Source organism: Rhea pennata, chromosome 2 (genome assembly GCF_028389875.1).
Source record: "Rhea pennata isolate bPtePen1 chromosome 2, bPtePen1.pri, whole genome shotgun sequence".
Lineage (NCBI taxonomy): Eukaryota > Metazoa > Chordata > Aves > Rheiformes > Rheidae > Rhea > Rhea pennata.
Genome location: NC_084664.1, coordinates 104,759,749 through 104,786,244, shown reverse-complemented (window position 1 = coordinate 104,786,244; position 26,496 = coordinate 104,759,749). Strand labels below are relative to the sequence as shown.

The 26,496-nt window shown below is 32.9% G+C and overlaps 1 protein-coding gene across 1 annotated transcript in view; it reads right to left on the bottom strand.

The window, feature by feature from the left end:
- RTTN (rotatin) overlaps window positions 1-26,496 on the bottom strand; it is an 88,640-nt gene that overhangs the window by 33,977 nt on the left and 28,167 nt on the right. Inside the window, exons 17-33 of the mRNA XM_062568103.1 lie at window positions 25,564-25,703; window positions 25,211-25,382; window positions 24,048-24,147; window positions 22,472-22,560; window positions 19,687-19,804; window positions 19,311-19,422; window positions 18,453-18,503; window positions 18,038-18,226; window positions 16,706-16,945; window positions 15,122-15,266; window positions 12,241-12,398; window positions 11,030-11,249; window positions 9,750-9,878; window positions 7,623-7,730; window positions 6,823-6,981; window positions 6,611-6,682; window positions 2,612-2,804 (exon numbers count right to left, since the gene is read on the bottom strand). Of these exons, the coding sequence (XP_062424087.1) occupies window positions 2,612-2,804; window positions 6,611-6,682; window positions 6,823-6,981; window positions 7,623-7,730; window positions 9,750-9,878; window positions 11,030-11,249; window positions 12,241-12,398; window positions 15,122-15,266; window positions 16,706-16,945; window positions 18,038-18,226; window positions 18,453-18,503; window positions 19,311-19,422; window positions 19,687-19,804; window positions 22,472-22,560; window positions 24,048-24,147; window positions 25,211-25,382; window positions 25,564-25,703 (2,395 nt within the window). The remainder of the gene's footprint in view (window positions 1-2,611; window positions 2,805-6,610; window positions 6,683-6,822; window positions 6,982-7,622; window positions 7,731-9,749; window positions 9,879-11,029; window positions 11,250-12,240; window positions 12,399-15,121; window positions 15,267-16,705; window positions 16,946-18,037; window positions 18,227-18,452; window positions 18,504-19,310; window positions 19,423-19,686; window positions 19,805-22,471; window positions 22,561-24,047; window positions 24,148-25,210; window positions 25,383-25,563; window positions 25,704-26,496) is intronic.

Below are 26,496 nucleotides of genomic sequence, written 5' to 3'. Positions count from 1 at the left end.
AGCATATTGAAGGCAGAATTACTTTGAAAATCTGTTTCAGAATAAAAAGTGACAAAATATGGTATAATAGAAACCCATCAATAACAGGTTTTCTTTGGAAACTTTTATATGTATGATCAAAAAAAAAATCAAACAATATAGCACTAAATTATACAGTCTCTAAATTCAAAAATCACAGATTTATAGATATCTGAGCTAATTACTAAGCTCTTAGATATTTAATTTTATTTTTAACATACCTTTATAAATTGGGTAAGGAGCTTTTTTTTAGTTGCTGAAAAATGTGAGGAAAATGCATCAAAAATAGTTTCAGAAAGATAAGTCAAAAGAAAATCCTCTTTTAAGAGATGACAAAGGATCTATTGAAAAGTAGATCTTTGCAGATTAACAATGTGTTTCTAAAAGTATGAAAGAAAGACTAATAAGCCCTTCAAGCATTGTAGTCCTAAAGACAGAGCACAAGTTGTCCTACCCTCTTTTTTACCTTTTTAAATAAATAAAACAACTGTGTTTGTTGTTCCTGAAGAGAAATCTCATAGAACATTCTCCTGTCTTATTTCAAAGCTATCAGAATAATGCTTTTGGTTTTGTTCTTGAAATGACCTCAAACAATATCTCCAGTGTCCACTAAAAGGTTCCATCTTGGAGGATGAGTTGCTCTGAGATATGGTATCAATTGCATCAACTAATTAATTGAACTACTGAGAAGAAATTGAAGATTTTTATGTCTAGAATTTTTTATATTGTCCTTTTGCTGAGGAATTTCTCTGATAACACACCAAGTTAACCAAGAATATATAAATTCTAATTACTTTTCTTAGGTCTGTTGTTAATATATGACACTAGTTTTACAAACACTGCCTACAGCTATAAAATAGATGAAAGGGTTGAATGCTATACCAAAAATACTCTCTTTTTAACCACCATTAATTAGTTTTTGATATTATATAATTACATATTCTTAAAATATAAGCTCTTCTGACAGACATATGTTTCTCTATAACCTGGAGCTAAGAAGTTGTCTTATGAATGCTGCTATAAATCATTTGGCTGCTAATAAATCAAATTGGCTGCATGGATGCAAGTGTACATGCAAACAAAGACACACTTTTGGTGCTTCTCTGTTAGTGGTAGCACAACGAGCACTTGTAGTACTAGCTCCTCATGCCTTGATGAGTATGGTCACCCTATGACTGCTTGTCCCCACTGGTCTTAGCTCTCCCACTCTTCTTAGGGGATACGGGTCATTCATCTGAGCTTTTGCCATAACCAGTCCAGTGTAAATTCCATTGAATAGAAAAGAATAAAATGGTTTTCAAAAACTTTTACACTTAATCAAAAGGAATATAAAGGAAACAATACAGCTAAGTCTGCAGACCTTGGTTAAGACAGACATCAAAAAACAAACTAAAATACACATCCCTGTGGCTTTGCCCTTGTACTAAATTGAGTTAGATCCTTTATTTTTAAAATAGCTCCATGATTAGCACAGAGCCTGTATATCCTCTGGTACTACATACTCTCTCCGTACAGAATAAGATACTGTTTCTTACGCTATCAGGATTTCTGATACCAGTGCACTTTGCATCAATGCAGCAACTGGGACAGCTGAGGGCTTACAGTCAAGAACTCTGAAGTATTAAAGACCAAACACGTGGACTTAGTAGTGGAAATAGCATTCTTCTTCTGTATGTTTCTGTAACATTTATTAGTTGAACAGAAACATGCCTACAAGAATCTTTCAAATTTGCAGCTTTAGGAGATGAAAATGTAAGATCTCAAATATATATTAAAAAAAAAAAAAAAAAAGGAAAAAAGAAGAAAAGAAAGCATGAATTTAATTACTTTTTCCTTCCTTAAAACACTTTTACTGATTGATTTCTCTCAAGAATTTCCTAACTCTGTAAACTTGAGATCAAAATATATATTTGGACAAGAATGTGCATTCTCACAGTTCATCATGATAAGACTTAAGAATACTACTCAGAAAATTATTAATCAATATAAAAAAATCACTATAAAAACGACCTAATGTTTTGGAATATTCCAAGGACATATAGGTTAAAAAAAGAAAAGTAACTAATCTAAATACTTAATTTGATCAGTTTATGATTTAAATTATATCTGCATGTCTTAGAATGCAGCTAACTTAAGCACCTCAGAAACCTTTCCAAATTATATACCTTTAAGTTGAAAAAAAGGTAAAACAAAAACAAAATCACCCACAAAAGCAGGAGCGGTACAGTTTTAAAAACAGTTCATATATTTCTTTTCCCTATTGCCTTTTACTACACTGGTCTGTCATGAAGTGACTGCTGTAAAATGTAATTTTTTGCAAGAAAAGGAATTATGGAACCAATTACATCTTTTCCATTTATAACTTTTTTAAAGATGTAAACAAGAGTTTAGAGCTACTTCTCAGATATGCTGAACTAGTGAACTATTAACTCTTAGATATTAAGGGTAACCTTTTAACTTAATAACATATCCAAATTCATGTTTTAGTTCAATCTAAACTCCATTTTTACTACGAGTTACTTGAGGTAAATGACTTAAAACTGGAAATTTTTTATTTAGATTAAGAATACAAAGTTATATTAGTGTCACTTACCTGTTACAGCACTTTTTTCTATGAACAGGTTGTCTTCCCTGGAACAATTCAAATCAAACATATAACGTCCTAGATAACAGTGCTTCACCATCTGATTCAAATGTTCATAGAAGTGGCAGTGATACAAAAGGGCCTGAAGTGCAGGTTTTCCTATCTGAGAGAGACCAGACTCTTCATCATGTACACAGGGTCCCTGAAGACAAAAAGTTCAAAGACCAATTTTTTAAAGGAATCTAACAGAAAAAAAAAAATCACAGAACCACACAGAATCATAGTACCAGTAAGGCTGGAAGGGACCTTGGGAGACCATCTAGTTCAACCCTCCCCCCGCTCAAGTATGTTAGACAGGGTTGCATCCAGATGGGCCTTGAATATCTCCAGAGAAGGAGACTCCACAGCCTCTCTGGGCAACCTGGTCCAGTGCTCTGTCACTCTCACAGGGAAGAAATTCCCCCTCATGTTCAGGCAGAACTGCCTGTGGTTCAGTTTTTGCCCATTGCCTCTTGCCCCTTTCCATGGGACAACTGAAAAGAGTTTAGTCCCACCCCCTCAACACCCTCCCTTCAGGTATTTACACACATTGATAATATCCCTTCTCAGTCTTCTCTTCTCCAGGCTAAAATAAGTTGTCAGAAAAAATATATGTCCAAGCCTAATACTGTGTTTGTACAAATATCATTCATTTTGCATACTGCAAGCTAACAGAGTCTAAAAGTCAAATGCAGACTTTATGAAGACTGATCTAAATAATAAGACTTTTTTTCTGCAAAAAGTTAGCAAAACATAAGTAGTTATTGTGTTATGAAGAACCAGATATAACATAAATAGTTTGAGAAAGTACGCTGTACTTCATGTAAACTATTTACGACAAATTTTAAAACTGTAATCATGCAGAGTCAGCAATACACTTGGATGGTATCAACTATGACATATGAATACTTCAGAAATTTTGTATACATGAAGTATGATTACATTTAGTCAAAGTTTTACTATCCAGAATTGTCTTTGACAGTTTAAAATACTATGCCAGTCCCTCATGGCATGAGGGCTGCACTAGAAGAGTCATTCATCAACCACAGTCACAACATGCTCTGACTGGGGGTAACATATCTGTAGGTAATGGAGTATGTTGTAGTCTCATAATACTTTACATGGGTTGATTTTACTCGTGCCACTTTTCAAAGTAGCACAGCAAAATGAATTATTATAAACAAATATAGAATCATAGAATCAGTAAAGTTGGAAGGGACCTCTGGAGATCATCTAGTTCAACCTCCCCGCTCAGCAGGGTCACCTAGAGCATGTTAGACAGGGTTGCATCCAGGCAGGCCTTGAATATCTCCAGAGAAGGAGACTCCACAACCTCTCTGGGCAATATAACAGCAACACAACACACGTTCACATGAAAAAAACGTTCTATATCCCTATAGTCTCCAAGAAGAGTATTTTCTTTTCCAGTTCCATTTGCCTAAGTGATAAAACAGTAATGCTCTCCTTTGGCTACGAAACATTATTCCTGCTACTCATCAAATCCTCCTATCAAATTTCCTTTGAACTTTGCTTGCATTAACTGTCCTAGAGATGAACTATCTCATTAAGTGCAAAACAAAAAATAACTCTCTGAAGTACTGTTATAATTTTAGTTATTGTTTGTATTTTCAGTTGTCATTCACATTACCATGAAGTGTTTGATATGTTTCAGCATGGACACTTATTGAGTGACAAGCACTTTCCATTAAATTGAACTTTTTAATAACAATTACATCAACTGAAAGCTCGTATTAATAGCACTGGAATTCTGCAACTGGATTCAATTTCTGTCACTTCATCATAGTCCTTGAAATATTTAAAAGGATTAAAAAGAAGCTTTTAATACAGTTTAGATCCATAAGTTACAATGTCTGCCCTTGTAAATCTCCTACTATTACAAATTTAAGAACTACGATTTGTATTGAAAAAAGGAATCTAATGCAAAGACTGAAACAAGGGTTAGATTTGAGATGCCACCTGAACATCTTCCTTTACTGTGAGATGTAAAGGAGAGATAAGATGTACTGTAAAATGCAGCTCTGGAAGAAAAAACATAATTGATTTTAGGTGCAGCTGAATCATAGACAGCCTCTACTAATAAAGCAGGAGTACTATCTTCCAGCACTAACTTTATCTTTTGTGAAAAGGAACAGATAAAACAGAGCATGTTCATTTCTCCAGAAAGAACCTATATGGGTACCATTGTTTTAAGTGTAGGTAAGACCTCTCAGAGTAGAGAAAACATGGCTAGACAGAAAGGGTATCAGAGCAACAGGAGGTGAAAAATGAGGAACTCTCATTCAAAAGACCTTTATGTGAAATGAATTAAGGTTGTTAAAGGTAAGACGAGATGACTGGCTCCAGATCAAAACTAGAAAAGTTGGTATACTAGAGAAGAAAAATAAACATGATAAAATGATTAGTTGCCGCTGTAGTTGCTAGTCCATCTGACTGAAGCAGAGGCTATCTATTAAAAAGTCACAAGAAAAAGATAACTAAAAGATAACTAAACTTCAGCATCAGACAAGTCAAGAATGGAGCTATACAATACATGCTGAGATAGGACAATTTAGATGTCATCACAGAGATTAAAAAAGCATTGTATTTCTGTTTGAACCTCAGCTGTTTTAAATTCAGCTGTAGCATCACTGCATTCACTGATGCTTTACAGATGTTTTCCAATTCTAGTATCAAATCCAAAAAGTTGGGAATTTGGGTAAATATACTCATTCTTGAATACTTCACTGATTTAGTCCACTAGTAACTACGCTAGTAAAATAATATATTTTACTACAGGAATAGGAAGTTTCACAATGAAAAGTACAAAGTCCTGAACCTGGGGAGGAATAATCCCGTGCACCAGGATGGGCTGACTGAGGGACAGCCTGCTGGAAAGCAGTTCTGCAGGGAGAGATCTGGGAGTTCTGGTGAACAGAGAGTCAACCATGAGCCAGCTATGTGCCCTTGCAGCAATGAAGGCCAATAACTATCTGGCTGAATTAGGAAGAGTGTTTCTGGGCAAATGATCAGTGACCCTCTGCTCAGCACTGGTGAGGCCACACTTGGAGTGCTGGGTCTAGGTCTGTACTCACTAGTGCAAAAGAGAGAGACATACTGGAGTGAGTCCAGCAAAGGGTCACAAAGATGATTAGGGCACTGGAGCATCTCTCTCATAAGAAGAGGCTGAGAGGCCTGGGGCTGTTCAGTCTCAAGCAGAGAGGTTTCAAAGGGGATCTTATCAATCCGTTCAAGTACCTAATAGGAGGAAAACAAAGCAGATGGAGCTAGACTCTTCTCAGTGGTGCTCCGTGATAGGACAAGAGGCAATGAGTAAAAATTAAAACAAAATTCCACTTAAACATAAGAATAAACTTTTTCTATGTAACAGTAGTTGAACTTTGGAACAGATTGCTTAGAGAGGTTGTAGAGTCTTCATCCTTAGAGATATTCCACACCTGACTGGACATGCCTTGAGCAACCTGCTCTTTTTGACCCTGATTTGAGCAAGGGGTTGCACTAGACAATCTCCAGAGGTGCTTCCCAACCCCAACCACTCTATGAGTCTATGACACAATTTTCGTGCCATCTCCAATACTCAGATCCACACTTATCCACATAAATATTCAGGCATCTACAGAATAAAAATAGTATTTTTTAGACAACATTCAAAATTACATAGAAGTAACAAGCTTCTTTGTCTCTCTCTGAAAAAAGTTGTTTCTATTCACTCAGATTCTTTCAAAACATATAAACATAATGTACATAGCATTTCTCCTTCCTCATACCACTCAAATGATGTTGCATTCCAACTTTGGGCAAAATAAAAGATCAGTTTGTATCCTAAAACATTACTGATACTATGTAGGTAAGCAAATTTATTTTTTTTATAGATATACTGACGTAAGTTTTTATATCAAATAATGTCTCTCTGATACTATGACCTTCTCATCAAATATAATAGTCACTCACTTGCCAAGCACAATCTTTCACATCTTCATTAGGAATTGGAATCACAAGGAGATTCTGTAGAATAAAAGCAGCCTGAAAGAAATGAAAACATTAGTATTCCCATTGATATATCACAACTCAATGAAACATTGAATTGACCATATTATCTCATTGCTTTAGACATATGCTGAAAACCCACAATCTAAGATGGCCAAAGGACACAAGCAACATACCTCCCTGCGCACCATGCTACATTCAGATTGGTCCAGAAGGATATTTAACACTGTTCCCCATAGTCCTCCTGAAATGTTCTGACAGCTTTCTGCTAAAGCAGTACATCCTACTTCAAGAGATGTAAGAGCAGATCCTATTCCAAGTGAGGTAAATCTGACCTAGTACAAATAAGCACAATATAAAGCCACATTTCTCACAGTAATAAGCAACACTAATTACTAAAATTCTTACAGAGTTAAAGCAACTGAATCTGCACTTAGGAGGAATCTTTTTAAGAGCAACGATTTTTTTCCCTAGATTCTCTCTGATCATATCCCCACAATCACAACCAGGTGTACATAATAATAATAGAATTAATTAAAAAAAAAACCTTTGATTATTTAAAATATTAAGATAGTCTTCAATTTACATTTTACTATTTAAAAATAGTTCTAGTTAACAAACTTTCACAAAATCAAACTGATCTACATCAAACATATTTACTCTAAATTTGTGGTTCATGTGTGTAGTTTAATGTTTCTACTTTGTAGCTAAATAAAGCAGTTTTCATCAATACTGCTTTATGAATTATTATCATGAGTGACTAATGACAGGAAAGATCAGAGATGTAGGGAAGCATTTCTCAGATGTTTATATGGAAATATTCCCTCATAGTTGTCACTGTTATTCAAGATATAGTCAGTAATGCTTTGAATAATTCAAACAATAGCTTAACATTAAACAAAATTAATGAAACAAAAATATTGCAAATATTTTAAGTGTCAAAATAAGATACCAATTTAACATTGTATTGACTAACCTCAGGGTCTCTATCTACCCATAAAGGAACCAGCCAAGCCAGACCTAGCTGAGAAGGAACTTGCTCTTCATTGTTATCATAAGGCAAGGACCAAAGCGATACCCAATCCTGATAACAAAAAATAAAGTAAGAAATTATTTTATAAATCTAGCCAATTTCATGATAAAGAGGTATTTAATATTTCACTTAAGTATTAAGACAATTATTTCTATCCAAAAACTGTTCTTTACATTTATTTTCACTCATTATTAACATCACCTTTCTCTTTTTTTATATACACATATACAAGAAAAAATCAAATGAAAAAAGAATGCATTTGTTTCTTTGATCATAATTCTTTCCTTTTTTTCATACTTGTCACTTGATTTAAATGAAGTCGCGCACAGTACCACATACCACTTCATTGAAGATTCCAAGAAATCAAGCTTGACCTTGCAAATTCATTTCTTTAGCTCAGGTCAAAGAAACATACCTGTAAACTGCTTTATATAACCATGTCACTACATTAACAATGCATTAAGTTCATAATGAATCATGATACTTAAAATTTTAGGGATACATTTTCTGACCAACTTGGTTCTATAGATTTTTAACACAGTAAATGTCTCAAATTTCATTTGGAGCACAGTATTTTGCATGGATCTTCTCAATGCAAACAGTACTAATAAGCACTGATTTTTTCAATCTGTTTTTTTTTGCAATAAAATACAAAATGAAACACAAAACATAGGTTAGTGAACAAGATCATTAAAAAAGGGGGAAAAAAAGACAGATTGCTATAACTCTAGTACACCTTAAATATATGAGTTCTTATGTTGTCCTAATTATAAATCTCTGTTAATCACCTCAGTCTAACAGTCTGGGCTAATGAATTCAATATCTGACCCAACAAGGTAGTTCCTTTAATACTGAAAAATCAGAATGGTCCATAATAATGCTGATGAGCAAAGATAAAAAAAAAAAGTTGTTTTTAACTAGTTTTTCTTTCAAGTCATTAAACTGTGTTTTTTATAAGTTATTATCAACTTTGTAATGACAAACTTTTTTTTTTTTTTTTTTTTTGAACATGATTATCCAGGGCACCTTTTGTCTACTGCTGCTTGCACCAAGGAGTAAAGTTCATTTTTTATTCCTCTTTCTATATGACTTGACACTAAATCACATAATTGTAAATAATGGTCAGAATTTAAAATTTCTTTATGAGCATAAGTTATCAGAACAGTCTAGATAGTAACACTGTTGTATACACAGAGATTATGATTCATAGTCACAAAACATATACCACTGATCATTATACAACCATATTATTCTGTAAGATTGACTTAAGAACCAGTTCAAGTCTACTCCCTCCTTTTATGCATTTATGATCTAATTATCTAGAAGTTGCATTCTTCGTACAGTTTACTTAATTCTCTGTACCTAGTGATTTTGATAAACTTTGTCAACACTTGGTATCTTGAAGAGGTACACAAATAGATACATGTGGAATTTGGGAAAACAAGTATATTGCTATTTCTAGTAGTTACAAGGAAGCATATTGGATCATGTTGGAAGTTTTTCACTTCTGGCCACCATATTAAATATTCTCACTGAGACACTAAGCACAGATACAGAGTTTGATTATAAATAATGATAGGTCCTTTATAAGTGAAAAATAATCAGATATATGTATATACATATGCACGTACATAAGTCAAAAAGCCTGTTATCTATGAGGCTTAAGAAACAGTGTTGTTATAAAACCTTGAAGTTGTTAATTATACATAAAATCTTGACTTCTCATTCTTTATGCTAAACCATACTTTGTTCTGAAAGAAGGCTCTTTAAATCTCCAGATTTATTTGGAGAACAATGCTATTCAATTTCATTAAGGTTAGAACCAAACCTTCAGCTATCTTGTACAAAATATTGTATCCTATTAATTTATCTAACACTATATGTTAAACGAGAGTTCTAGATATATATTTTTTACTGTCTACTGTCACATAAGACATTTTCGTCAATTTTACATAAGACACTTTCCACCGACCACATACAATTATTAGACTATAATTTAACGAGCAGTAAAAATAAATCCATAGATAACCCTCACAAATGACAAGTTAAGGACAACCACAATGTACTCACTGTATCCTTGGATTGAGCCATCATTTCATGCGACAAGTGAAGCAGGCAAAGAACTGTGCTTTTCGTAACACCTTTTCCCATGAACGACATAGCATTTCCTCCCCATTCAACATAAAATGATGAAATGACCTGGGAGGGGCAGAACATGGTAGCTTTACTGTAAATAGTATATAGATAAGCACATACTGTCCTACACATTAATAAATCATAATTTAAATTCATTAAAAGACAGTAGATTTTATCAGATACACATTTTTAGATGCATTTTAAGAGATTTTTATTTACGTTGGTCTGGATTCCACTAGTCTAGATTTCAAACTGAAGAGCCAACCTAACCAGGCAGCTCTAAAATATTTATTTCTATTTCAGAAATCTTGACAACTTAAGACTTTCGCCTAGAACATTATACTTTGTTTCCTCATGAATTTCCTTAAAATAATCACCTGCATGCAAGCTTTCCAAATAGTTATCAGGCATTCATATAATTCAGAATCACAAATGAGTTAAAAAATAGATTCTAAGACTTTTTCAAATCTCTTAACATTGCAAAGTTTACTATTTGAAACTAAAAATAAAGCTTCTAAATTTACCTTACTGTAAGGAATAAGCTTATTTGCTCTTCACAGAATCGTAGAATAGCTGAGATTGGAAAAGAGCTGTATTGATCATCTGATACAACCCCTGCTCAAACAGGGTCAGCTAGAACAGGATGCCCAGGGCTTTATCCAGTTGGATTTTTTCCAAAGAGGGAAACCCCACAACTCCTCTGGGCAACTTGTTCCAGTATTTAACCAATCTCACAACAAAGTGTTTTCTTATGTTCAGATAGAATTTCTTGCAAATTCAATTTGTGCTCACTGTCTCCTGTCAATAACCATCACTGAGCTGGGTCTAGCTTCATCTTCTTCACATGTTCCTTTAAGATATTTATAAACTCTGATAAGATCCCCTTGAGTCTTCTCTTCTCCACGCTAAACAGTCCTCTCAACCTCTCCTCATATGACAAATGCTGCAGTACCTTAATCATCTTAGTGGTTCTTTGCCACAAAGGCAAATTCACTCTAGTTGGTCCATGTCTTTCCTGTACTCTTGATTTTTAGTTTTTTTTCCTTCATTTCCTTAATTTTCCTACCATTTACTTAGCAGGAAGAAAAATATCCTTCTCAACCCCTATTCCTAGAAGTATAGCACAAGAAGTACAGCATAAAAATCATAATGACATTAATTACATTGTGCTTGATAAGCATTCACACCAAAAATATGTAATGTAAGCTACTTACTTCAAGAAGACCTGTTAAATATTTCTTACAAATTGTGATAGGTTCAACTGTAGCAGAATAGGTACTCCAGTCTGGAAGTGCAGTAACGTGAACCATTCCTCGTAGTATTCTTTCCAGTGAAGGAAGTCCATAAAAGTGTGGTGCATCTGTTAGCCTTAAGCATTGTAGCAGCTTCAGAGCCAGCTCTGTCCTGAAAGAGCCCGCAAGTTCCGAGCCCTCTCTGGGTTAATTTTAAAAAGCAAAAAAAGGATCAATTATCAGTACAAAGTTGTTATAACAAATCATTTTACAAGAGGCCACTACCTCATTCTTCTTCTGTTACTCAGCAAATTTCAGCATCTGAACTGGGAACTATTGTCTCATGCACAGAATAATATGGAAGCAGAACTGACATTTATAGCCTCATCCAGGTACTGAAAGCATAATATCACATCTTATTGTAACAGGACTTGTTAACCAAAAGGCAGGTATATTTATATTTATTCCGATTCACAAGACAAAAGGTTTTAAAATGTTTCAATCAACCTGGAATTCAGCTAGAGACAGAACTGGCAAGGATTCCTATAATCCTCTTTTTTTTCAGCTGCGAAAATTTAACAAGTTGAATAACTGAGTTGGCAGAAAGAAGATAATACTAGTTTGAAGTGAGTATCTTTATCAATTGTTCTGCCTTGGTAGTTAAATACCTATTATGTCAAGCTGTAGCTGTAATATCTCTTAGAATACACTTAGATAGAAAGATTAAGAGTGGGAAATTATTTTAGAGAAAAAAGAAAATAGAAATTCATCTTTGTGTTTTCTTGACTGGCAAAAGATTGGAACTTCATGCAGGAAGTAGATGTCTAAACTAATGACTAACGTGCAGAGATGCACTTTATTAGGCCAAAAAGGAACTGGATGAAAATAACATTTGTTGGTATTTCAAATATTCTATTGTTTTATTTCCTAAAAATAACTGCTAGGAAGTCATCCAAGTTATCAAATTTAATTGTCATTTCTTGAGCAAGTGACTGCTATTACTTGCAAAGTCTAATTTCCTAATTTTATTGTGAAAAGGCCCGACAAACTTTGATTTACAATTCAACAGGAGTATATTCCATTTTAACAGTTTTAAATAATTGTGTCACTATGCAATCATATACAAATTTTGACTGAGATACAGTCTCACTAGATATTATGTTCTTCATCTGTGTAGATCCCTTACAACACACCTGTCAGTCACTGACATGGAGCAAAACAGTAATAATGTGTTAAAAAGACGAATGAGTTCTTTATCCAGTTTCTGCCTGATAGCCGTCTGTATTTCATCTACTGTATCCTGCACTTGGGATTCTGGTCGTACCAGGAGGTCCAAGAGTGAATTTGGCTTCTAGAAGAAAGTAATAAAAATACATTTACACAATGCAGTATTAACATCTTGTTTTAATACCTACAATAAAGCCATTTCCATGTTCATAGTTTGCAAATCACAGATCTTATAAATCACAAATTCTATGATCATTTCACTAAGAAGTATTTCTGTAAAAAAAACACAGTAAAAACTTCCCACAATTAGCCATTACGTGAATCTACTAAATGGTATAAAATAATGTACTGTTAATGCCTTTAAAATCTCCTGGTATTAAGCCATTACACAGTGTATTTTGAATCAGTACAGTAAATAAAAGTTGAAGTTACACGCACCAAAAACCTGCAATGAAAAAATAAATTATAAGAAACAGGGTAGAAATACTAGTTTAAGATGTATCCTGAAAGCTAAATTGCTTGAGCGATTGAAAATCATCTGATTTAAAGCTTTTTTTTAAATTAATATATTGAATGAGGCAAATTTAGAAGAATTTATAGGATTCCCAGTTAGACACACAGAATTCAGATAATTCAGTTTACAAACATTAGCAATGAAGACTTACTAACACTTACTTGCATTTGCTTACATCGTATTTTGAAATGGGAAAACAAGTGCATGCAGGTTATACTTAACATAGGATATCCCCTGTAAGACCATGTCAAGCTTACTTTGAAGGCAGCGTATTTGAGAAGAACAATACTTTATAACGCAAACTTCCAAAACAGAAGCCACCACTATTCTTGGTACTCAACAATTCTTATATATCAGGATTGGATTATTGTATTTTGATAAATAAAATAAAAGCTTTGTTATCTTTATTTTCTGTTTGTTCTTATATTTTCCCATTTCACACTTAACTTAGATGAACAGTATTGGATAGAATGGTTCTCTCAAATGCAAAACACATGTCTGAAAAACTGAAAAGAACAAAATTACATTCTTGCAATACTATTCACGTATGTTTTACTATGGCAGTTGAACTTTATGCTCATATAATATCTTCCTCAGGATTGTAAAAGTATTTCACTTAGATATATTACAATTGTCTTCAATCAAAAATGAAGTGATAGATGGACTGAAAGCAAAAACTTCTCTTAACTTTCAGTTCTTCTTATTCTTAATGCAAGACAGGTAATGTTTACTTGTATCTCTCTGCCAAGCAGAAAGTTCTAAAACATCTGTATGAAATCTGCAGCCTGAAAGAAAAAACCCTGTGAATTCATTCACGTCTACCAGCTGAACAATTTTCCTACAGTAACACTGCAATAACACCAGTAACAGTGACCTGCCAAATGGGTTTAAAAAACATCTTTGGCCTCAATAAGTACATGTTTCCACCACCTTACCTAAACGATTTCAACTAATGTCATCAACAGTAAGCTCCAATATAGAGAGGATTTATTTTTTTTAAAAAAACACTTATCTCTACTCCTTATTTTTGCCTTTTGAAAAAGAGAGACAGAGAAGACAGTAAGTTGACAATGAATTGAAATATTTACCTAAATTCATTTACATAAGTCTCCAGTATATGAAAATAGACACATTTCAACTCCTTTGTAAAATAATTTATAAAGGTGTTTAAAAAGCAGAAGGAAAAATGATGTTTTTCCAGACATGGAGAAAAATGGGCCCTAAAAGTAACAGAAACATCTCAAGTGGCTCCAAAATAAAGTTAGAAGCAAAAGAATAGAAAATACAGTTACAAAAAAAAAAAAAAAAAAAAAAAAATCAGACAATATTCTAAGGTCCGTAGACAAAACTGGCAGCTGTCCTTTCTGTTAAGTACTTCCCTTTATCCTGCCTTTTGCTGAGATGAACAGCATACTAGGAAAAGAAAGCTAAATGAGTTGGTTATGGCTTGCAAACTTTTCCATAAATGTTCTGTAAGCTTATTCAAAATCCAGAAATCTGTTTATGAACTAGAAAGAATTATAATTTTGTTCACTATATTCATTATAGCATAGTTTCAGGAAGGTCAGTCAGAATTCCCATCACTTTCCTGGCTCTACATTAAAAAACAAATCATAGAAATATATTATATTAGCAAAAGATAAGTACAACTGACTATTCATAATTATAATACTCTAAAATAATGACATTCAAGCAAAAGAATAAGATGTTACTTCACTAACTATCCGCTTAGTGTTTTAATATTATAAAAAGGGGAACAGAGGAATGACTGCAATACATAGACTGCAAAGAAGAGTTTAGTTAAAATCCTAGGTCTCATATCTTTGCTTTACAATTTTTGCATTAATACAATCAAATGGAAAGTTTCAAAATTACATACGTAAGAATGGAAAAAAAATACATTGATGTTTTTATTCGTAACAGGTTCTTGATATTAATTTTATCATAACCTACTCCTAAAAACTGCCTGAGGCATAAAAAATAAAGCTAGCTGGAAAAGTTAGTTTACACAACATATTAATTAATCCTTGCCTAGCACCAGAACAAACTAAACACACAGGTAGATGGTGTTTGCAACTGGCAAATGTAACATTTTGCTTTAGAGAAACAATTCATATAACTAACAAAAAAGAGATGGTAATTCACTCTTGTTCAAAGCTAACTGCTCCAAACACTACAACCGTAGTACAGACCACAAAGTACCAGACATTAAAGCTACAAGCTCTGATATTTTTTGCTTTTGTTGAGAAGTTCTTTTCCTAGAGCAGCTCACCACAAAAACAGGTTACAGTTGTATCACTTCGCAGTCTGCAACTAACTTAGTATATGCTTACATTCTTATGTAATGTTTTCAGCATCCACTTTAGATGGTCTGTTTCCAAACTTGCTCTCTGCTCTCTAAGTAATTTGTTTAGAAAATTCAGGACATCTACCAGAAGCTTCTCATCCTCAATAGAAGCTGGAAGCACTTGCAGAAACCTGTAATGCAAATATTTTTTTTATACTTGCAGCACATTAAAGGAGTTTAAGATCTTAGTCTAGCAGGATTGAAATCACCTGCAAACATGGAAATATCTATATTAAACCTAAACTGAAAAATACAAAGAGGACCACAGACTTAGTTAAAAAAAAAAAAAAAAAAAAAAAAAAAGTGTGTTAGCTATTCAATATTAGCATTTAAATGTAGTGTCAAAGACTGACTAGGCATTTTTGACAATACTTATTTTAAATACAGCAAGTTAGATCTTGAGTTTTTATATTTTGCCATTTTTGTATACGTAAATAGGCAGATAATAAGCCAATACTAAAAATTAATACTAATTTCATCAGTATATCCAACTATTTCCTGCTGAATCTTTTGACCTTTCCCTTGCAGTTTTTTTCAACAATTGTACACTTGTTACTAACAAGCTTTTAGAAGTGATAAATTTCTTCAGGCAGGTGGATGTCCATACAATCATCTCTATATTTAACCAAATCTCAAAATAAAGGATTATTAGGTTACGTCTGTAAGTTATGAGAACAGTTGTAGCTTAAGCACAGAAGGGAAAAAGTCATTCTTTCACTCTCCATTCTAAATGCAGTATATAGGGCAAGACCCATCGCAAATGGTGAGATCCTAATGTGGAGAGCTGGACAAAAAGCAAACTGGGTCTCTTTCTCTCCAATTAGCCAATATAGAATATCCTAAAGCCCATCTGGGATTAATTACACAATTTGTGCTGTAGTTTAGGCAACACTGATTTACCAGAATAGCAACAATTTACACAGAAATTTGCAATTGGAAGTGAACCTATGCTTTGAATCACATGACTGTAAGCCACCTATATCCCAGCTGTACAGTCACTATCAATGAAAACTACACCAGAAATAATAATCCTCATTGAGAGGTGGCTTATATTCAGATTCAGTGCCACACTCACATGTATTCCAGCTGAGTTGAGTACAGCCAGAATAAAGTCACTTTTGCTTGCAAATAACTGCAGTGCTCTTTTAATGTTGTTAAAGATTCATTTTCAAACAGGTAGATGAATTTTAAGGGTAGAAATTACACCTTTTTTTCCCTTAAAAGAGTGAAACCACATACAAACCAAACACTCAGAACACCAGGAAATAATAATAATTAAAAAAAAAAAAAATCCTAAGCTGAAATAACATAGTGGCAAAGCCAAGATTAATGTTACCTACCTACGCTGTGGTTGGTCTCACCTGTCAGCTTCAGCAACCACTACGAGACAGTTCAACTACAGGATCACATACTATTTTCCATAGGACCATTCTGTTTGACCATATGAGTACAAAGCAGTCAAAATCAGGGATGCAGGGAAAATTCCATAAATTTCCTAGTTTTAAAAATTTTAACCTTACAGTTTAAACAGAATATATCCTTAATGCATTTTGGCAGTCAGCGTGCTTACCTGTTTAATGCTCTATGACAAACAAAGCTCTTCGAAGTGTTTTCACAAGGCCCAGAGTTGTATTTTAAAGCAAGTCTGTCATTCAGAACATAAAAATTTAGCCTCATGATAGCAGCCCTAACATCCCTGTGGGATACCGCCTGAATGATTGAATTAATACATTCCTGCAGTCCATAGCTTGCATGTGTTATCTTCAGTATAAGAATGTCTTCTGAGGTCAGTTTTAGTGGGTGTAAAAAACTGAGAAGGCATAAAAAGACAATAGTTGACAGTCAGTAACTTTAAACATTTCAGTGAGCACCAACTCCTTCATATTCTAGTTCAAATAAGAAAATGAAATTTAACAAACTTATTTTCATTAACTGATTTTTCCACCTCTTTTTAAATACAAATCCTGAGCTGTTTGTTTGTTTTTTGAAAGATGGCACCTATTGAAAGTTGCTATTTACATAGTTTTCAATGAAGATTTCCTCCACCCTATTGCACTTGATCAGTTAAGATTATTTCTTTTTAAAAAATCACTTTTTTTTTTTTTTTTTTTTTTTTTTTTTTTTTTTTTTTTTTTTTACTTGAAGGAGCTTGAAATAAAAGTGCAATCAAAGCATGTGGAGTTTTCTATGGCTCAGAACCATACTGTTTATTAATAAAACTTGTAGGACTTCTTAAAGGACAGAAACAAAATCTATAAAAGAAGAGAGATATAAAAACAAACATTTTAGTCTGAATGACTGACACTATTAACTGAAGTGTCTCCTAAGATGAGGAATTTTGTATACAGAATATTCTCAAACAGAGAAATTATGTATAATCAAGAGATAATCAAAAGACACAAAAGGATGTTTCTTGATTATCTATCATATTTCTTAGTATTAAAAGTTGGAATTTATATTCCTAAAGAATAAGCCATACAACAACTCAGGGAAAAAAAAAAAAAAAAAAAAAAACACACCCATATAATAATAAGATGACTTTCCTGTATCTGAGTTTGACCATCAATGTAAGCTGGATCAAGCTCTACACTTCACATTTAGGTGCAATTTAGGTAAAACATTAGCCTTTGACATGGTATTTACAAAGACCTGGGATGTGATCCTTTACATTTAAAAAGACAGCATACTCAAGCTGAAAATTCTTTAACCTTAAAGGGCCACTAACATTACTGGGTGCAGGTTTAGCTCAGCTGGTTAAAGTGTGGTGCTGCTAATGCCAAGATTCCCATATGGGCTATGCTGAGGGTTGGACTAGATGATCTCCAGAGGTCCCTTCCAACCTTACCATTCTACGATTCTATTAAAATACGTTAGGACTTAAAAGCAAGATAAAATAGCTTACATTTCTGCTTCCTTCTCATAGTTTACCAGTTGCAAAAGGTTTTCAATTCCATGATACCATGATAGATTCCAAGCTATCTTAAGCATGTCTGACACAGGCTTCATTGCTAGGCAGTCAGAAGACAATGGCATAACAACAGAATTGGGGCTAACAGCATGATGAGCAGTAATTCTGACTGGAAGATGATACCTTAAAAAAATAAATGAAATATTCAATTAGAACAAGACTTTTATATTTGCAAATAAAGTTTTTCAAAGTCTTTGTCAGAGGACAAAGGCTTGGAGAAAAAACTTCACATTTAAAAATACAGATAATTATATTTTCAACATAAAATGTATCCCCTTTTTCTCTCATTTCTGTTCTTCAGGGTTGACAGCAAACAAAGAAGTAAAGTTAGCTGTAAAAAAAAGCATACCGTCTAACAACAGCAACAGGCAAACTGAAAGAAGGGAAGTCAGTATCATTACTAGATATGCCATCAGCCCTGCAAGAAAAAGATTAAACTGGAGTTATTATTTGCTAATTTAAATCTTACTTTTCTACTATTGCTATTTCTTCATTATTCAGATATATTTTTTCCTTAGTAACCCACTGATTAATACATTTATATTAATAAATGTTTCTTCATGATTATGCAATATTAAGGTCTAATTTCTTAGTTCATATTCATACAAAATACTTGCTGCACATATACTGCACATAAAAATGAAATGAAATATGACTTATCAAGGCATATTGCTGTTTAAATTATCTTTCCATTAGAGAAGAAACAGGCATTATGAAAGGTACAGAAAAGAATTATAGATGTGAATTCTAACAGCATTTTTTCTGAATTATATGCAAATTTCAAATAATAAAATCTGAAATATTCTTTATAAGCTGAAGTCTTTTTTAAAAAGGACAACTGCTACACGTAAAATCCAGAGTAAATGGGAGAATTCTTACTAAAAAGAAAAAAAAAAGAGGAGAGATCAGACCTATAGCTTTTTATTTGATAAGTGTACTTTCTATTTATGGAAAGCTATCAGAGAGCAACAGGGGATTTTTGAAAATGATAGAAAACAAACGCAACAATGAACAATCAAGTATTTATACTGTAATAGTACATCAGTTATACTTGTACAATGTGCAGCACATATACTGAAACAATTTGGCCTACACAAATAGGTAATTTATATATTTTTAGAAATACAAAACTGGCAATGATTTATTTGGGTATATATAACCAACATGAAAACCTAAAATTTTGATTAGAGATTTATAATTAAATAACTGTTGTTTTTCATACCATGTTTCTTGTCTTGCTACTTCATCAAACAGCAGAAGACAAAGCAATACTGTAGTTTCAGTTAGAACAGCACAATCATTTTGGAATATCAGGGAAACTGAATAAAGATATTTAAAAGATACGTTAGGAAAACACAAATATTTAATAGAAGAACACTGGTTAAACACTGCCGATTTTTACAATCATTTTGCCAACATCTTCAACAGATGACATTCCCTGGGTAATACCAGCAAACAACGATTTTTCTTTTAAGTACTAAGGACTGAGGAGATCCAAGGTTCTCTGGAAGGCTTTTGGTTAATGTTTCACACATATACTTTCTAACCACACATTAAAACAAAAATAGAAATAAAATCTTTACCTCTGAATAGCACTAGCAGGAAGGGTGACTGCTGTGCCAGGGACAAACGAACAACTGGATCAGCATATACAAGTTTCCGTAAAAGTGTTAAACATGGTAACACTATGCATTCCATGACCTGCAGGACCATAAAAAAATAGTAAATATAAATATCAATTAAAATGGTCTATTGTGAGATGCTTAATATAAATATTCATACTATGAACCAATACAGTCTACTATTTGTAGAACAGAAACCTAAAACTTTCTTAGACAACCTCGTTTTATCCAAATGGTTAGAGTACATTCATTCAAAAATACTTAATCACTACTTTTTTTTAGTAATCAGTAATAATTTTATTGGCCTCTGGTCTTCTAATATGTTTATAACAATCATTTCCAAAATACGCACTTTGGAAAATATGTAAGTGCATATAGAAGTACATACACGAGCTAAAGGATTTCCAAAAATAAACAAACATGTTCACTCATATAAGCTTATTCATTTTTGGATACTACATTAGAATAATTCCCTGGGTGTCAATCTTTCAGATGGAGGAACCTCAGAAGTGGAAGCAGAGTGTTCAGCACTGAAATATCAGTGAATGGCTAAAAGTAGGACTAAGACACTGCTCCTTAGAATGAGAAGACAGTATGTCTTTCAAAGATTAGTATATACACTGTACTGTTACTTTGCTTGCCTGAAGTTCTATGTTTCAATTTTGTTTTAGCTCCATCATCTAACAGTTCCATTTGATTTTCAGTAGATAACAGCCATGCTCATTTAGAATGGAAAGCGGAGTCTTTGGCAGAGCTACATATATAGCCTTACCTAAATTGTGCTTTTTCCTCTCTACTAGATTATTCATCCTCTTCTTTGTAGCCATTTTGCCACAGAGCATGCAAGTTTTTTCTTTTCTAATAATTGTAGAACGAAATTAAGAACAGTTCGAAAGGAGAACAAGAATCTGGGCTGGATTCCTAAAGACTAGTTTACATACTTGCATGCTCTTTCTTTGACCTAATGAAATGCACTTACTATCTTATTTTCAAACTCAGGTACATTAAATAAGAAATAAGCAGTGCTCCCAGCCCATTTATTTTCCAGTTTGGTGGTTTACTAACTTTCCTGGCAAGAGGTTTGAATTATCAAAGCTTGAGGGAGCTAAAGATTGGAACTTTCTGGGTGTGTTCAAGTGACAGGACTAAGGATGGTGTAAAATAACTATCTTACAGAAGACATACAACAGAGCATTTAGGATCTGAAACTTTTATTATCAGAGTTGACTAACAAATTTCTGAATCTTAGCACTAGAAGAAGTGGCATTTTATGTACAACTGTTGGCTCAGTCTCTCCTTCTGACTTGATATTGAACCACTTGTTGCTCAACATGGACAATTTTAGATTTCTCCTCTAAATATTCATTAGCTTTTCTCCATGTATAATGTCAATACCCTAGCTAGCATAAAGATCCTGCACTCCACAAGCCTCATATACAAAAGAAAGGTGTCACAATAACAGTTGTTGCCTGTGCCCTTTCAGGATTAAGTTACAGATTATAAAGGATTAAAAAAATAAATAAATAAAAAAAAAAACTGTGTGTATATATACACACATATTTTAAACTTTATTCTAGATTCTTGTTTGGCTATTAAAGATCTGTTTAAGGCAATACATTTTCCATGCTTGTACTCCTGTATTATTAACTAACTATGCTAAATACTCACTAGACGAAACAAAACAATGAAGAAATGTTTTTATTATTTTATCTTTTTTTGAGATAAAAAGTAATGAAGACATTGAGAATCTATGATAAGCATCATAAAAAAATTAAGAACCTTAATCAGATTTCTCTAACTTAGTATCAAGGGTTTACAGAAGTACTCATTTTCTAGCTTCTAGGATAAAATAATCTTAGATATTGACAATTGGGGGAAAAAACCCAACCAACCAAACATTGCCATTAACAAAGAAGAGTGGCATAATTTTGACCAGTAGGAACAATTCCACAAAATGTCAAGCAGTTCTATTCTCTTTTTCATGTTTTGAAAATCATTACCACTTAAAAATTCTCATGGGATCCTAACATATTTCTGTGTCTGGACTGTTGGATTACTATACTAATACTATTCAAGCAAATTAAGAAATAAACAAAAAAATTAATCCAATGATTGTAGCAATTTATAGCCTAAATCTGCTTGCATAAAATTATTTCAAATAATGAATTTCAGAAAAAAAATCAATACAGAAATCTTGCATCTGCAACAAATAAACACTCAATTCTAAATGTGATCTTATGTCCTGAAACTCTTCCTGGAGAGGCAGAAATCTTCTGTTTGTCAGAAAATTACTTATACATGAACCTCAATCTGACTAGTATATCCTCCTACATAATTAAAAAATGACTGTTTTTAAATTATATCATATTTATTTGCTTCAGGACATAAGTCTGGAGACTACGAAGACAGACATCTTACTTATGATGTTTTCTTAGCTCATTAAGTTGTGTTTTGGTCTCCTTTAAAAAAAGGGGGGGGTCCTCTGGCTATCATATTTCAGAATCATATTACAAAACACAATTAGTTCAATGACCAGCTATTATCATAGGTAGCTAAACCAATTTTTTTCATTAACAGAATGTTAGCATATTCAAAAGTGAAATAAAATAAATATATATTGGGATTACGTATGGTTGGGATTGTTGTGAGGATGTTGGGATTACAAAAACATATGAACATTATAGCAATTATAGTACCTCCATGCTGTGCAACATTTGTAGAAGAACTTTTTTCAGTATTTTTTTACCTTGCCATCCAGATGTACACATTCATTGAGGTAAGCCAAAATCTTTTCTATCACACCCAACTTTTTCACTGTATCATGCATTTTGGTCTCTGTAAAAAATGAACATAATATATATTAGGAGCCCCTGGTTTCATATTAAGCTTCTTAGCACGCAATCACAAATTTGTGCTGATGAAAGCTATAGTTTCCCAAAATTGCTAATAAACAGAACAAGTACAGCTCTAGCACTAACAACGAAAGCCTCCCTAGAGTCCTATCAGCAATCCTTTAGCTAATCCATCCCCCAAAAATGCAACAAAACGTAACTATTATACAAGTCTTCCTACAAAGTTTAATAATAAATATGAAATTTGGCACAATAGATTTAAATAGAGATGTCTGCCTAACAAGTGAAAGAGACCTAAGACACTCAAACTACAAAACAGTCATTACAGGACAAATTTCAGCCTATAATCTCTAAGTCAAATAACAGTAATAATCAAACCTCTCCATTTCATTTGCAATCATCTGATTATACTAGCCTCTTAAACACAGTTATTAAACAACTTAAGTATCTTCCCAAAAAATCTTTGTGTTCCACACCTACATCAATCCCAGTGTAACTCAATGCTGGCCTCATGCTGGCCACCTAGGATTTTGCTTTTTAAAATTAAAATTTTCAACAGTTTAATATGCAACTGAAAATTATATTAAAAATTGGTCATGAATCTGTCAATGAAAAGTAATATGAGTGAAATTATTTTCCACTGAAACCATCATTCAGAACATTTAATTCAAGAATATTCAAAAATAACATAAAGCCATAAGTTTGTGATTCTTCGTATGAAACTTGTTCTGATAAAACAGCTGTATTTTTCCTTTATAATTTCATCCTATGCTAGATTTCATATTATTTTTTTGTCATCTGAAAACTATGGCAGTGACAGCTAAATGTACTTTACAGGATATAGGAGGCATTTCTTCATTTTTGTATTGCTCCTGACAAGAAAAATACTTAGTTTAATATTGTCTAAGATCTCATCTTCTCATGGTGAAAAAATTATATTCTATCATTATAGTTTGTCTGCCTTGAAGAAAATATATGCTAGGGTAGTTTGAATAGGCAAAATACAGATTTCCAGGTTTGAAACTCCAGAGTAATGATCTCACATTGAGCCAAATAACGCTCTATTCAAGATCACATACTTGCATCTTAACTTAATCAAATATTCTTTACCAGAATTCATCACGTCTCCCTTGTGAGCAAAATAATTATAAAGAAACTGTGATGCAAATTTATGATCAGTCACTTAAATTAAATCATAAAGAGTATAAGATGGAATACCTTTCCAGCAACATATTAGATTAAATACCATGGGAAGCCTCCTCTTCATTTTAAGGGAGAGTATAATCACGGAAGTTTATCTTGAGCTTACTGAACTCTCAATCACACAAATGACATTTAAATTCACTTTGAACTGTGGTTACTACTTAGGCTAACTCAAAACAGAATAAGAAATTCAGGAAGCTAGAAGGAACTCTTCACAAAGTGTCACTGATAATCAGTACATGAATAAAAATTCCTAAAGAACTTTACCTTGCAAAATTATAGCCAGCTGTTCGGCTGCAGACTTTCGTAAAACTAAGTCAACAGCATCAGAAGTCAAGATACCATATAGTTTTTCAACAGTTTCTGCCTAAAAGTAAAACCATATTACAATTTACATACAGTGTGCTATTGTGAAACAAGGTAACTAGCCAAAACTCATAACAGAAAGTAGAAAATAAAAAGATTTATGTTCTTTATTAGAATTTATTTGATTAGATTCCACAAGTATGCAATAAGAGAGGATTAAATTATAATCTTTTTATAAGAAATCTCTAGCAATTCCTCAGGTACATAGGAGAAGAGAATAGTTTCTAGCACACAACAGTTGGAAGCAGACTTCTAACCAATAACACTCAGTTTATGCAGGATTACAGAAAGCTCAAAACTGCACAGACATGATGTAATACACTTCTAATTTAGTGAAGAGTGCCTTTTTAATAGCAGCAGAGTTAGAACAATTAAAATAATTCTGAATTCATACATACATTTAAGATCCTAACTTTCAGGGAGATGTAGGGGAAGAGTATAAATCAAGTGTACCATGACTGGTTAGAATAAGTTTTATCAGAGGGGATGCAGCTTAGTGCATTAAAAAAAAAAAAAAAAAAAAAAAAAAACTGTTAACCTGCAAGTGTTGAGTGTAATGGAGAATGAAGAATGGAGCAGAGGTAGTAAGAAAACAGCCTAGCTGATTAAATAAAAAGATAACTTTACCCTTTGGTAAAATATTTGTGATTTGTTTTCATTTTGCAGAAAACACAGACAAATGTAACCTATCTTAGAATATTTCATGTTAAAAATTTTTCATGTCGTCTTACTGTTAAGCTAAGTCGTCTTACTGTTAAGCTAAGCCTTACTGTTAGCTTATCTGCAGAGAGGAAAAAAGAATAATGAATTCTTTTCTTACTCGTTGTATCTTACAGTGTGAAAACTACTGTTCATGTGGAGAGAATATATCTATGTATGTGTGTGTGTGTGTGTGTGTGTATGTACACACCTATATATGCGTAAATATACACATCCACCATTTTTTTTCTGATATCAGTCAAGTTGTATGAAATATTGCAACCTTCAGAGAATGATAACTTAAGTTACTGGACAGGTGGAAAAGAGTTGAAGAATGACAGAATATTTAGACAGATTTTATTCACCTTAAATAATGACTCTGTTTTATCATCCAATTTCAGCTCAATAGCTCTTTCTATAATAAACAAGTTTGAAATGCTCGACAACATACTATCATGCAGATGTGGGCGTTTCAGGCTGGCCCCTTCTTCATTCAAAAGATGAAATGATAAATGTTTAAGTGCTTCAGAACGAACCCTAAAGGAGTAAATGATTAAAAATAAATATATCAAGTCCTTATACTGGAAAACTTTAGTTTTACAGTTAAACATTATTTAGATCATAAAATTTCTATTTGGGAAAAAGAAATAAAGTACTGAAAGCAATATTGATTAACCTGCCTTTTAATTAACCCATTGTACTGCAAGATATTACTCACAACTGCTTTTTTGAGAAAAGAAGACGCAGAGCTGCCCGTAGTCTAGTACCTCTAGGGAGAATACCGTCTCCTTTGTCAGAGGTTGTTTCACTCAAAGTGAGGATGCAGTTACCTAACTTATCTTTTGCATCAGCATAACCCTAAAAAAAGAAAATTAAAAAACCCAAATCAAAAGAACAGCATAATAATTAACAAATTAGACAATATAATTCCCCTTTATTTTTTATTTTTAAGAATGAGCAGAGAGGGAAGAGAGAAACACCAAAAATGCAACATCTTTAATAAAACTAGATATTTCTGCAGATTAAAATTCCTCCATGAATGCAATTAAGAAAAAACTTTTTTTAAAAAAAAATTTAATAATTTAAAAAAAGAGCCAAGAATATTTTGATATAGAAGTTTAGTCCTCAATCTATTAGCACCATGCTACTTTGTAAGTTCCATTTTCATTTTAATAAATAAAACTCAGTTATTCAAATAATGAAGTTCTAGCTATTCTCTGTAGATATTTAGTCAAAGCATTTACACATATGACCAAGACAAACCAGAATCAGTTATATAAAGTATTGATATCACAATCATTTAAATAATATAACAAAATAATACACCTTCTATATGCACTGGATAAAGATAGGCTTCCAGCAAGCTCTGCTCAAGTATCTACTATATGTAGCTCATGACAAGCCACAGTAGAGAAAAAACTATTCAGAAAAATGAGAGTAGGCAAAAGTTCTCTCTCACTTGTTTAACCTATAGCTTATAATAACCACCTACCTACCTAATCTGGAGTATCATTAGAAATATAAGATATGTATGTGAGTAATACAGAAAAGCGATAATACTTTAGAGTTCTTTCTATCCCACAAAACTCTCTCACACCACTTTAAATTCTCATAGTCCCTTTCTTCCGCAGTGGCAAAAGATTTCCCGACT